This window comes from Centropristis striata, chromosome 3 (assembly GCF_030273125.1).
Source record: "Centropristis striata isolate RG_2023a ecotype Rhode Island chromosome 3, C.striata_1.0, whole genome shotgun sequence".
NCBI lineage: Eukaryota > Metazoa > Chordata > Actinopteri > Perciformes > Serranidae > Centropristis > Centropristis striata.
Genome location: NC_081519.1, coordinates 28,518,135 through 28,532,442, shown reverse-complemented (window position 1 = coordinate 28,532,442; position 14,308 = coordinate 28,518,135). Strand labels below are relative to the sequence as shown.

Below are 14,308 nucleotides of genomic sequence, written 5' to 3'. Positions count from 1 at the left end.
TTGAAAGTGCCACTGTATAAGGTGCATAGTTATGACAATCATAACACAAAACAACATGAGTAAAAACATTTAAATGCCTAGCTAAACAAGGACAAGAACAAGGACATGTGATGTAATAAATGAGTATAAAAATAAATAAATGGCTACTGAAAATGTTGTTATTTATAGATGAGGTAGACTGAATGTTTTGCACATATCAATTGTATTGCACACTTGAATGCAACATAACAGCGTGTGACGCAAAAGAGAAACAACACAAACAAATACAATCTGTCACCTAAATGCATTTTCTTTGTGATTCTGGGTCCATTGGCTGATTTCAGTAACCATGACATTGTTTTTGTTCCCAAATTCAACAACAAAGCGTCTTGTATTGGCCTGACTGGCTTCTGCTCCATAGCAATGGTGACTGAGGCTCACTGTAGTATTCACACCTGTCAGCCATGCTATACTGATAAACACAACATGATTCACCAGAAACAAAGTTGAAATAATCTAAACTGGTTATAAGATACCAGTACTCTGCCCTACAAAGCCTACCTGCACGAACTACATTTTTGGTCGAAATTGAGTTATGATTGAACTATTATTATTGAACTAAAAACTATTATTATTGAACTAAAAATGAACTCCTTGATGTCTGTTTTATCTTGTGACAAAGTTTTAGATTTCAATTTTGCTTTATATGAAATTGCAGTAACTACAAAATCTAACTCAAAATAGATATAGAGATATATACAAATTTAAACATGAAACCTGTGATGGTGATATAGTGTATCTTCTATTTCTATTCTATTCTATTCTATTCTATTCTATTCTATTCTTCCATTCATTAGGTTGAATAGTGAAGAAAAGAAAAATATAGATTATATGTTTATTTGATAGGGAAATTATCATCTAGATAGTGATGAAGTAAAAAAGTAAGATAAAAATATATTAAGACTAAAATATAACATTACTTTATAACATTAAGTCTAAAATACGCAAATCTTTGAATAGAGCTTATAACAAAATTAATTTGAAAATGTTTATTCACTGAAAATAAAATATAAAAGCTGAAAGAAGACAACAACATAACTATTAGAACCTTTTACAGCAAAACCAGAGTGCAGTAACTACATTTTTGAGGTCAAAGGTCAAATTAATCATCAGTTTGTTTGAGCATAAAAATGACATCATCAATACATGTAGAAATAAGTGTCATATCACTTACCTAGCAATAACTAATTTGGCTTGCCAGTTAAAAAAAAACCTTAAAAAACTTTTTAAGTTTTCTCAGTTTGACCCTTTGCTAGTTACTGCAGTTAGACTCTGTAGGGCAGAATATGGATATGATAGCTACATTATTCCAGAGTTTCTATGTAGTGAGAACACTGAGTGTATGGTGCTGTTGTTTGTACAGCACTGACAAACAAACATCATTGAAGAAGAAGTGGAAATGGGCTTTAAAATATCCCAGTTATTCTAAAGAAAAGATCTTTAAAGAAAGTGATCAGAAATTAAATGTGGTTGACATTGTGATTTTAAAGTTTTATTTGTATTTTAGAAGAGTCTATAAGAGTTTATAAGAGTCTAAGAAGCAAAGAAAAACAACAAAGAAAGAGAAAAACACTCCAGAACCAACCACTGTTAACAGCTCCAACCTCCAACTCCTCCAGCTTAACTAGTTGGAGCAGTTCGAGGGAACAATGACGAGGGATGCTATTCATCGTCGAGGACAGACTGAAAAACAGCCCAGCTGCCGTATCAATACTCCATTTTGTTTGTGTCTTCTTTCAGAATAAAAGAAGAGCTTTGGGAGCTGCAGCCATTGTCTCCACTGTGTGGAGGTGCAGAGAAAACTCTCATCAATGTAGTGACAGTGTTGTGTGCCAGGGACACACTCCGCCATTATGTTGTGTGATAGTAGTGTGTGTGTGTGTGTGACGTGGTTTCTACCTGTGTGTGTAGGTGGCTCTCTGCTCCTGCCGGCGGTTCTTCATCATGGCCTTGTACTCGCCCACCCTCAGCCTCCGTCCCTCCACGATGCAGGTCCGTTTGGGCCGGGGCTTGTACTTGTAGTCGGGGTAACGCTCCAGATGCTGCCTGCTCAGCCTGGCCTGCTCCTCATAGTAAGGCTGCTTCTCCTGGTTGGACATGCCCTTCCACCTGGAGCCTGAAGACAAACACACAGTGGCAGGAGGAGGATGAGGGACCGTGGAGCAAGGTTATTAGGGCCCGAGCAGGCAACCACCTGCGAGGTCCCTATTGTATTTCGAATGATTATTTATTTATTTATTTTTATTATTATTCTTCCCAAATGATCGCATTTTTCACTGCCTGAACATACCCCAAAACTCATGAAACTTTAAATATAAGTCCTTATATCCACGCGTTCACTGAGTTGTGATGAATCTCGTGATATAGGCCACGCCCTTTTTCGCCTACCGGTTTGTTTTTTTCTCGCAAATTCGCGAAATGTCGCAAACCTACTTTTTCGACCTCCTCCGAGACAAAAATATCAATATCAGATCTGAACCGGCCAGAATTCTGACACCAGAGCTCAAAAAGTAAGCTAACAGCTTTGCATCCGCAACACTACTGGCAAGTATTTCATACAAGTTAATGTTCAGAATCCCAAACTATCCCTTCAAATGTTTATTTAGCTTCCAGTTTCAGTGGTAGTTTTGGCTGGAAGGTTTGTGTGAGCGTTGTCTATGCTTATCCTTTCATTTTCCAAAACTCTCTTGAGAAGACAAGTTAATTAAGTGATAGTAGACTGGAACTAAAGACAAACATTAACGTCATTAAAAGCTTGTTCTCCTTACAAACTGACTAACTTAACTCACTATGTTCTCAAATGTTTGAACTTTGATTTCAAACAATTCCAAACTCTGTTTTGCAGTTTTTAACTGTAAATGATTTATTGGATCTCCATTTGGTAATTCATAAACATGCTGCGATGTTAACTTCCCAATAAAAACATCAATGTTCATCCTGCTGATAAAATCAACTTTTATCAGCAGGATGAACATTGATGAACATTGATGATTATGAAACTGGTTGGAAGGGAGTAGCATGTCATTAAAAGAGGTTTCTAAAAACAAGATAAAAACACTAAATCTGAGAGAAATGATCTTGCTGCATGGACAGATAATTTCACTTTACAAGATTTATTCAATTAAAATTCTTCAATTTAATCTAGAAATAAGCATGTTGAACACTTAAAATAAGAAATTAACTCTTAAAACAAGATAAATTATGTAACACTTCTAAATCTAAAGTTTTTTTTTATCTTATTAAGAAACAAATATTCTGCAGGTCACTCTGCTCGGGCCAGTTCATCACTGCTGGCATCTTTAATTTATCTTGTTTTAAGAGTTAATTTCTTATTCTAACCATTCAACTTGCTTATTTCTAGATTTAATCATCTTAATTTAAGAAATATTGTCAAGGTAAATTATCTGTCCATGCAGCAAGATCATTTCCCTCAGATTTAGTGTTTTTATCTTGTTTTTAGACGCCCATTTTTTGCAGTGTTTCAGCGTGGTACATGAGACTGCAGGATTTTTAAATTCATATCAGAACAAAAATGATTTGATTGGTTAAATGACTCGTCTCTGGATGAAGGTGTAGTTAACACATCTCCAGCCACAGAGGTGTCAGATTAGCTGTTTTAGTAATTGGTGTGAAAACTGGTGCAACCATGGATCTCTATGATCCCACCATGGTAGAGCGCTCCGGAGTCAAAATTATTTGCAGATTGAAATGAGGTATTAATGTAGTAATTAGTGTAATTAAGTGTATGCCTCAGCATCCTGAAGGACTTGTCCCACCCTGGACAGATCAGATGTCTGAACTGCTCCTGGTAGAAGGTTCAGGTCCATCATATCACATACTGATAGACTCAAAAAGAGCTTCTAAAAAAAGTAGCATACATGAACTGAGCAGTGCCAGGCACTCACACACACACTCAACACTGTCATAATCATCAGAAAAATAACTCTTAAGAGATTAAATATCTTAGATCAAGGGGATATATGCTTATTTTTGTCTGATAAGACATTTCTTCTTAGTCAGCAGTTCTCATTTTAGACTGTTTCACTTGTTTGATATAAAGATTCAGCAGCTTTTGCCTTATTTCAATAATTTTAAGAAAAATATTCTACATACAGATAAAAATCTTTGTAGCTGTATCAAGAAAAGTTCACTAGTTTTTTACTCTGACTTTGCTGGTTTCAAGAAATATAATGCCTATGCATATCATTATGTCAAGATGATGGCTCTAGCATTTACTTTTTATTAATTCAAGAATATGTTTAAACATATTGAGGAAATAGGTCACATGTATTTCATTAGAATCAAGAAAAATGCACTTGTTGTTAGTTAGAATACACTAATTCCAAGGTATTTTTGGGTTCGTTAAGATTAGATATTTTTACTTGTTTTGGAAAGTCTTGACAAACCAAATTTTCTTGTTCCATTGGCAGATAATTTTGCTATTTTTAAGCAAAATACACCTAATTTTTGTACTTTTTCCCCCTTATTTTTAAGGGCTGGCTTTTTGCAGTGCTCAACCTGAGTACATGTTTACATCCTGTCGCACTCTATATTCAGAACACATTATGTATTGTAGTTATCAGCTACACTTTACCAATACATGTGCAATATGTGCACTTGCAATAACTCACTGCCTTGACTTTTATGATATTGTCAATATTGTGTCATAAGTCAACATATTTTTTTAGCTATATTCAGGAATGGACTATTGAAGACCTATGTGTCAATTTTGTAAAACAAAACTCAATAAATATATTGTTGAAAAAACCCAAAACAATTTAGTTTAAGTTTATATTGGTTTATCTCTTATTCTGTTTGTTTTGTGTGACTGTGTAGTGACAATAAAGGAATCTTGAATCTTGAATGTTGGTGTCCACGTCTGCATGTCTGTGTGTGTCCGTGTGGAGGGTGGTTGCTCCCGACAACAAGCCCTCCACAATAGAATGGAATGTAAATGTTTGGTCCAAGGAAAGGGATCCAGGCCAGTGTGTGTGTGTGTGTGTGTGTGTGTCTGGTGGGACTAGCAGGTGGCTGTGGGTGCCCTCACATGTGCCAGGCAGTGTCTCAGAATAGAGGCACGGAGTGAAACCCACCCCCCCACCCAGTGTTAGGCTCACCCAGGATCTTGCTGATAGAGGAGTTGTGCATGTCGGGGAAGGCCTGCAGGATCCTCCTGCGCTCGTCCTTGGCCCACACCATGAAGGCATTCATGGGTCTCTTGATGTGGCCCGAGGAGGGAGGGGGCCGGGCCTCGGCGTAGCTGCCTGGGACCGAGACGGGCAGGGCACCTACAGGAAAGACAACTACAGTCAGAGGAGCACTGCAAAAAAGTGTACATGTAGTTTTGTAGTGTAAAACCTTGTTGTTTCGTGACAAAAATATCAATATCAGATCTGAACCGGCCAGAATTCTGACACCAGAGCTCAAAAAGTAAGCTAACAGCTTTGCATCCGCAACACTACTGGCAAGTATTTCATACAAGTTAATGTTCAGAATCCCAAACTATCCCTTCAAATGTTTATTTAGCTTCCAGTTTCAGTGGTAGTTTTGGCTGGAAGGTTTGTGTGAGCGTTGTCTATGCTTATCCTTTCATTTTCCAAAACTCTCTTGAGAAGACAAGTTAATTAAGTGATAGTAGACTGGAACTATTAACGTCATTAAAAGCTTGTTCTCCTTACAAACTGACTAACTTAACTCACTATGTTCTCAAATGTTTGAACTTTGATTTCAAACAATTCCAAACTCTGTTTTGCAGTTTTTAACTGTAAATGATTTATTGAATCTCCATTTGGTAATTCATAAACATGCTGCTATGTTAACTTCCCAATAAAAACATCAATGTTCATCCTGCTGATAAAAGTTGATTTTATCAGCAGGATGAACATCGATGAACATTGATGATTATGAAACTGGTTGGAAGGGAATAGCATGTCATTAAAAGGTGTGTCTAAAAACAAGATAGAACACTAAATCTGAGAGAAATGATCTTGCTGGACAGATAATTTCACTTGACAAGATTTCTTAAATAAAGATTGTTAAATCTAGAAATAAGCATGTTGAACACTTAAAATAAGAAATTAACTCGATAAATTATCTCGATAAAACTAGATAAATTATCTAATAATTTGCAGTTCACTCTGCTCGGGCCAGTTCATCGCTGCTTGCAGCTTTAATTTATCTTGTTTTAAGAGTTAATTTCTAATTTTAAGTGTTCAACATGCTTATTCCTGGATTTAAATCATTTTAATTTAAGTTATCTGTCCATGCAGCAAGATCATTTCCCTCAGGTTTAGTGATTTTATCTTGTTTTTAGACACACCTCTTTTGCAGTGAGGACACCAAACTCCTGCCTCTACAATATGTTACTCATTCCTCCTTAACTAGGTCTCTGCTACCTCACCTAGATATTAACCTTTACTCAATGAAGGGAAACTTTCTCTTCACCCACAAACATCCTATTTCACATGCAGATATGATTCACTTTCCCCACCCACATTCTCCATCCTGGGTCTGTACCAGAAACTTCCGTTTTCATTAAAGCTATTAAACTTCAAGAAGATGATGAGATATTGTGATACAGCTGAACGTGGAGGTAGGAGTAGAAGTTATTTTGGGGTATTGAAATGTCAGTCCAAATATTGTGAGAGGGCAATAAAAAACATTTTTGATTATAAAAAGTATAGTGTACTGCCTTTGAAAAGCTGTTATAAGCACATTATTCTTTAGCACATTTCAGAATGTCAACCCTATTTCTCATGTTTTTCTATCTAAGTGACAAATGGGGATGACAATTTTAAAACTGAACCAGTAATGAGAGAGAGCGCTGAATGCAAGTCAATATTAATATGACCCTACTACTGACTTTATGACCTCAGCAAACATTGTCACGACTTTATGGTCTCAATTGATAGTTTCATTATTTGAATATCCTGCATGATTTTCATTTTCTAAATCATGGTCCCATTTAGAGTAAAATAGACGACAAAAGCTGGGGATGTTTAAGGCGGGACTACCGGATGATTGACAGCTCGCTGCCACTGTGCACTGTGTATTTTTCACTTCAGAACTTTCACCTTTCATAGTGTCTTTTCACTTCAACAACTGGAACATTTTGTTCTCTTAAACATGTTTTGTTCATTGTTGCTCAGTGTTCTAAGGAGTTGGCTTGTTTTATTTTTATTAATAATTGTCGCTTGCTAACCAAGCTAGCAAGCTAGGGGGTCATCCCTATGTACCCGGGTCCTATGTTCCCCTCTTTGTATAAGACCGGGGAACAATTGACCCTTTTTCCCTGCTTTTCCCGGGTCTGTTACTTTTTCCACCATTACTGCCAAATTCCATGGCAAATAGGTCAATGTAGGCCTACGGGCTGTTTGACGTGCATATGCAAATAACCTAACCCAACACTAACCCTAAAAGGAAAAAGCTAAGCCTCGATGCAAGATAATATGATTAGAGGTGGGAATATACAAACTGCAAAGTAACCAGAAAGTAGCTGCTGTGCAAATTTAGTGTAATAACTCCGATAATGTAATAAAAATCTGCACTTGTCCATTGAAAATGTAATAACTTCCTGATAATGTAATAAAGTGCATTTCCCAATAATGTAATACACTTTTTACCAATAATGTAATGAAGTATAACATTAATGGGAGGTTATTACATTATCAGGTTAGCCTTCATTTAGCAAGTCCTGATAATGTAATAATTCCCCAATATTGTAATAATTTAACAGCAGAACACCCATTACTTGAGTTCAAGTGGTGATAATGTGTAGACAACTCTAGCTCAAGAGCTCTAGCGCCACCAACAGGTCAAAGTTGAATGTTTATTAACTTTTGACCCGTTCATCCGTTTTTCACAAACGAGGTATCCATGACACACGAATGCATTCAACAGCTTCTTGAAATCTAAAGGTGCTTGGTGTTATACTTTATTACATTATTGGTAAAAAGTGTATTACATTGTTGGGAAATGCACTTTATTACATTACCGGGAAGTTATTACATTATCAGGTTTTATTACATTTTCAATGGACACAAGTGCAGATTTTTATTACATTATCAGGAATTTATTACATTATCAGGCATTATCTACAGACCTTTTGTATGTATTGCTACAGGGAACATAGGACCCATTTGGTAAAAACGGGGAACATAGGACCTTTTTTCTAAAAAAAGGAACATAGGGATGACCCCCAAGTGAGCACTAGCATTAGCCGATGATGTAGGATAATTCCAGCTCCTGCTCTGTTCTGCACATGCACAGGTTGCAAAAAAAAACAATAAGGATACAGGCCTTAACCGAGATGTTGACTGGAAAATGGCGAACTCATTCACAGACCAATGGGTGGCTTTATGATAAGTACGTCAACTATTATTATACAGTCTGAGCCTGTCAGTGGCAAAAACAAGTACTTTAATTGACATACATTGAAGCTGCACAGTTGCCCAATGTGATTGCATTACAACTTGTTTACTGCTTTACTGCTGCAGCGCTCTCTCTTCATATTGGACCAATTTCAAAAATTGTCCCCTTTATTCACTCAGACACAAAAACATGGGGAATAGGGTCCAGGTGGAAAAATACAGAAATTCTGCTTTAGTCCAGATAGTTTTTCTGTGTGAGTTGCCAAGTTTTGTAGATCCAGCTCACATATCTGCCTTCAGAACAGAAAAGGAAGTATTTTCTTTGTAGTTTAACTCCTACATGAAAAAGTGCTCACAACAAGGTCTGTGGATTATCTCAAGTACCTGGGTCACGATTTCTGCAAAGAGACACTTTGGTGCTCAAAGGATAAAAATAAAAAAATACAATTGAAAAATTCAGCAGCAAAGTGCCATCTAGTTCCATTATATTGGAGAGAAGGAAGACTCCTCTATGGTCAATATCTCCAACACTGCAACTCACACGAAAACAATCTAAATTGATGAACAGCACTACAGGTAAGAAGGAAATATGTATTGAACAGTCCATTTAAACAGGGGTAAACCTACCCTCAGAGTCACTGCTGAGGTGGTCATCACCGCGCTCGGAGTGAGAAATTCTCTCACTGCGAGGAGAATCTTTATGCTCCTGAAGACATAAAAAACACAAAGACACATTAAGTCAGACATGCAGTAAAGTCACACAAATATTCACACTCGAGCACAAAGACATGATTTGAATTTGGAGTGCAGTAAAAGATGACCCGATGTTCAAGGGGTGTGTTCAAGGCTCGCATGTGTTTCACAGAGTTCTATTTAAGGTAAAGAAACTGCACGCTCACCATATCAGCTGCTGTTTAAATGCAGAGCTGTAAATGCAAAGGAAGGAAATGACAACGCTACAGAGGAGGAAGAATGGTGTTTATTGTTGGAGGGAAGAGAGGTGAAGGAGAAAAGGCAGAGCTGGGAATGTAACAACTCTATCACACCATCAGCGGATCTATCATCCATCCCGTGCTGTAAAACATTATTTATCCCCGTTCGGTGGAGTGTAATACCAAAATAGGTCAGTCATCAGTATTGGTGTTAAAGCACCAGCACCAGCAGCAGCAGCAGCAAAGGCGAGATGGAGCAGGATAATGGAGGAGAGGAGGAGGAGAGCCACAGAGTACAGTATTACTGTGGACAAAGAGAGAGGGCAGGTGGCTCAGTCAATGCCACACTGAGGCCTTTGTGGTATTGTGAGGCTGCAACAGCTGTTGCTCCGGGACGAGGCTGAGACCAAAGCTTCAGCCACCTCAAAGAATGAAAACCAAGACCAGAATAGAAGACAATTTTTACAAGAACCAAAACAAAAAATAACAGCCAGGCTTTTATTTTTTACAGTCGGGTTCCAGACTAAATCTGTAATGTAGAGGTGCTTTAATAGGACTTCAAAACAGTGAAATCCACACAAGATTTTCTGTAAGCAATTTCCATCGTGCTTCATATTTTATTATTCAAGGCATGTGTGCAATTGAAATATTTTTCACTGTAGCACGCTACTGCACTCACAAATAGAAGACTAACAGCATCTGATAGGACCTTTATCAGGGGATACTGAATCTGCAGCCCCTTTTTCAATTACTATTAATAGAAACAACAGATATATAACTTCTTTGTGTATTCCATACAGTGTTTACCTAACTGCATTTATCCAGAAGGCAACACTGATAATACTGAGCTGTTACAATGTGCTCCGCTGTGTGTTTCCACTACAGCAGGGATATTCTTTAGTTGGTTAAATCCTCATGAGAAGCACCACTCCCTCTAACCCTAAACCTGACTCTGACCCCTCCAAATTATTTTTATTGCAAAGTCCAGTATGGGCTGAAATATGTGTCACCAGAAACTGAGTTTGAAATATTTAACTTAACTTGAATAATTGCATTAAAAACTGAATTTGAATCATATAATTTGAATTTGTATTGTTCAATTTGAATCATTGCATTGAAAAACTGAATTTAAAAATAGAATTTATTAGTTTGGAACTGAACGTTCAGTTCGCAAAATTAAATTTCAATCTTCTGCGACGAACATCTGGGTAGTTGAGGCAGAGCAATCGAGCGCAGATACACAGAGCGCCTCTTCGGCCAATCAGCACCTCCGTTTCCTGTGCTCAATTGGTCTGCCTTTACTACCAGGATGTTCGTCACAGAAAATTGAAATTGAATTTTGCGAACTGAATTTGAATTGTGAGAACTGAATGTTCAGTTCCAAACTAATAAATTGAATTTCAAATTACAATTCAGATTCCGTTTTTCAATGCAATTCAAATTCAAATATACAAATTCAAATTATGTGATTCAAATTCAGTTTTTTAATGCAATTACTCAAGTTAAGCAATTCAAATTCAAATATCAATAATTCAAATTCAGTTTCTGGTGGCACATATTTCCGCCAATAGTCCAGCTAATTACATTAAGATTTGATTGATCAGAATTTCTGTGGTGAAATGATCAAAATGTAGTTTCACAGGCTTTCAGGTCAGAGTCAGTAATATTTCTGCCTTCTCATATCTATCAAAGCAACTACAAGGAGTTCTTGACAGCCGAGTGAGCCACGCACGCACACACACACACACACACACACACACACACACACACACACACACACACACACACACACACACACACACACACACACACACACACACACACACACACACACACACACACACACACACACACACACACACACACACACACACACACACACACACACACACACACACACACACACACACGTGTTTTCGGTTGAAGCTGCAAACTCCACGATGCAAAGACACAAAATTGCTTCACAACCGGAATGAACTAAATGTTAAATTTGCATATGTGTGACCACAGCCTTATTCTTAATGCCTTTCACCAATGTTGTAGTTGAGTCACCAATTCCAATGTCCGAGTCAGTCTTGAGTCCCCTGGTGCTGAAGTCCGAAAACAAGTCCGAGTCACTAAAGAAGAGCCCGAGTCAAGTCATCAATACCAGAGTGTGAGTCCTCAAGGTTGAGTCTGGGTTGAGTTCATAGATTGCCTCAAGTTCTTTATCCTGGTTGCTTGAAAGAGCTGATATAGAAATAAAAACATGAGGGCACACTGTCAGCATTCTAGGGAGTTCAGTTATTCATTCATTCATTTTATAATCAACCAGTGTTTTTTTCAAAATCCACACAAACTGAAAAGACATTAACTTTCCAAAGTCAATTTTTATAATGTGGTTGTTAAATTTCTTTAGGTCAGAGTCATTCTGTGCAAGAATGCATGAATCCAAGTGCGAAGTCACGAAAATTGAGCTTCGAGTCCGACTTGAGTCCTAGTCCAGGACTCCATCCCTGCCTCTCACTGCATCAGACAAAATGAGTTAAAGCGCACAGACTGCAAGGGACTGGGTTCACATTAATATGTTAGCCAGTAAAAAGGAAGCAGGAGGAGACTTCTAAAGAGGATTTTAGCTATAATGTTATATTGTGGCTTAAAGCTGATACTGGAGCAAAAAGAAAATAACTGACCCAAGAACAAAAAGAAAGTTAAAGATAGAGGAAGGGTGAAAACACAACAATTCATCACTGTAATACAACTGGCAAACAACACAACATTTTATGCTGACATTGCTAATCAGCTATTTATAATAAAATGACTATTGCCACGCATCAAAAACTATTAGTTGCGGGCTTTCATGCAACCTAGACGTCCGAATGGTACTTAAAGAAGGTTTACTTTGTCTTACCATTTTCATATTACAGCTAATAATCTTACCTAGCTTCAAATAGATACTTCACCTCATGACTATGCAAACAGCAAATGCATGTTATAGTCAGATCAAGATCTTTATGAGCCGAGACACTAGCGCTCATGGAAATACTCAGCACAAAATGAAAGCTCCTTCTAGTTGTTTTAATGGCTTTCTGTGTCTAGACTTATGTGTCTGTTATGTACATTTATTCATACCATGTCTCATAAGAATTCTCAATTCTTAATAGCCAGCAGGTGTGGATTCACTTGAAAGATATTTTTCATAGTAATATATATATATATATATATATCACAGCCCACAACTTTACTGTTCCAGTCCCTGCTCTCATAGCGATGCTTTTGGCCTTAACTTTTCACAGAAAAGTGTCTAAAAGCCCAAAGTACTCAACCTGTTCAGCACCAAACAGCAGGCAGACACAGTTAGAGACTAGCTGGTGAACATAGTGGAGCATTTAGCAGCTAAAAAAACCTCAGGAGTTGGTGGAGGCCAAAAGCAGAGGCAAAAGAGATAAACTTACATCTATCAGGTGGACACAAACGCATAATGTTGTTTGAAACCTGCTGGATATTTTTTTAACCCATAAGAACCCATGGTAACACACATGTAACAAACACTTTAAATCTTCTATAATCTACCATTAAATCTCTCATTAAATACCTAAGTGACGTATACTCAACACCCTGGTGTGGTGGTCATGTGACTTTGACAAGAAGTGACTTCTCCAAAATATGGCTGTGACTGGAAACAGAAATGGGAAAAAGTAGCTCATTTCAAAAAGCTTAAGTTTAAACCCATTTAAATATTCTAATCCGTTACTAGTGTGTCCTGTATTGCATTTAACTTGTTCTGACCATATATCCTGAAGAAATTAGTCACAATTTTGATATATGTTATAGAGATGCAAAAAACAAAAGGAGCAAATGGTTATTTATTTTTTATTTATTATTGATTTTTTCTTATTTTGTTACTTAAAAACAAATCTGAAAAATAATTTACTATTAAACAGCACTATTTATGTCACAATTTTGATATATCTTGTGGAGATGCAAAGAAAAAAGCACATTTGTGTTTCTGTAAGCAGAAAATGTGTCTATTTTTTTTATCTTAAAATAAGACGCCCAATGTATCGTATATGTCACATCACAGATCTTAAGACATTAAGGGTTAAAACATTTTTTTTAAACATCATAAATGTGTTCTATGTAGTCCACTTGGTCTGTGGTATATCCCCCATCATTTTCCTTTGAGGATTACTGGGTCTGGGTTCTTATGGGTTAAATAGTAAAAGAGAAACAAACTGCAATTACACAGCTGCATTAAATCTCTATGCATGTCTTATCTTGCTGCTGAAGACTCTCAGCTCACCATATGTGTTACCAACGTTATGGACAGACTGACTGACTTTGTATGTAAAAGTATCTCCACACATGAGACGACATGTAAACTTGCCGTGATGTTTATGTATGTGAAAGGGCCCTGAGCAGAAAGCTTGTGAGTGGGTGTGAGGACTGATATCAGCTCACCATCTTCCCTCCGGCGTCCCTCATTCTGTCCCGCTCTCGCTCTCCGGTGCTGTGGCCCCTCAGGAGCTGCTGGGCATCATGGATGGCCTGGGTGACCACATCGCCATCTCCGAGAAAACCTGAAGACAAGAAAACAGGTCAAGGAGGAGGAAATAAACTGGAGTGAGCAAAAGTGATAACACACAGTTCCTGCTTTTAATTTAACTACTACCATTTTGGTTGCCAGGCACTCATTACAAAGTACTGAGAAGCATTTATTTTCTCTTCTTTAAACTCCTATTTCTAGACTAAATAACATTGACTATTGGTGCACCTGTTAACTTCATTTCCTTTATCTATTTATAGTGAGTGACAAACAAGTAAAAATTAAAGATTTGTTGCTTGTTTGACAATATATCATGCTTTAAAGGAGAAAGCTACAAAATTAATGTATGTACCTATGGATGTATGACTGAACAGGCCCACTGAGTCTCAAAGAGAAAACAAACAAACACACAAACTGACAACAAGGAGACATAAAAGTACTAC

At 37.3% G+C, this 14,308-nt stretch overlaps 1 protein-coding gene across 1 annotated transcript in view; it reads right to left on the bottom strand.

Moving 5' to 3' along the window:
• The window catches only part of LOC131968604 (transcription factor SOX-13-like), a 47,281-nt gene that overhangs the window by 1,061 nt on the left and 31,912 nt on the right, over positions 1-14,308 (bottom strand). Inside the window, exons 10-13 of the mRNA XM_059329558.1 lie at positions 13,781-13,899; positions 9,036-9,087; positions 5,157-5,327; positions 1,939-2,155 (exon numbers count right to left, since the gene is read on the bottom strand). Of these exons, the coding sequence (XP_059185541.1) occupies positions 1,939-2,155; positions 5,157-5,327; positions 9,036-9,087; positions 13,781-13,899 (559 nt within the window). The remainder of the gene's footprint in view (positions 1-1,938; positions 2,156-5,156; positions 5,328-9,035; positions 9,088-13,780; positions 13,900-14,308) is intronic.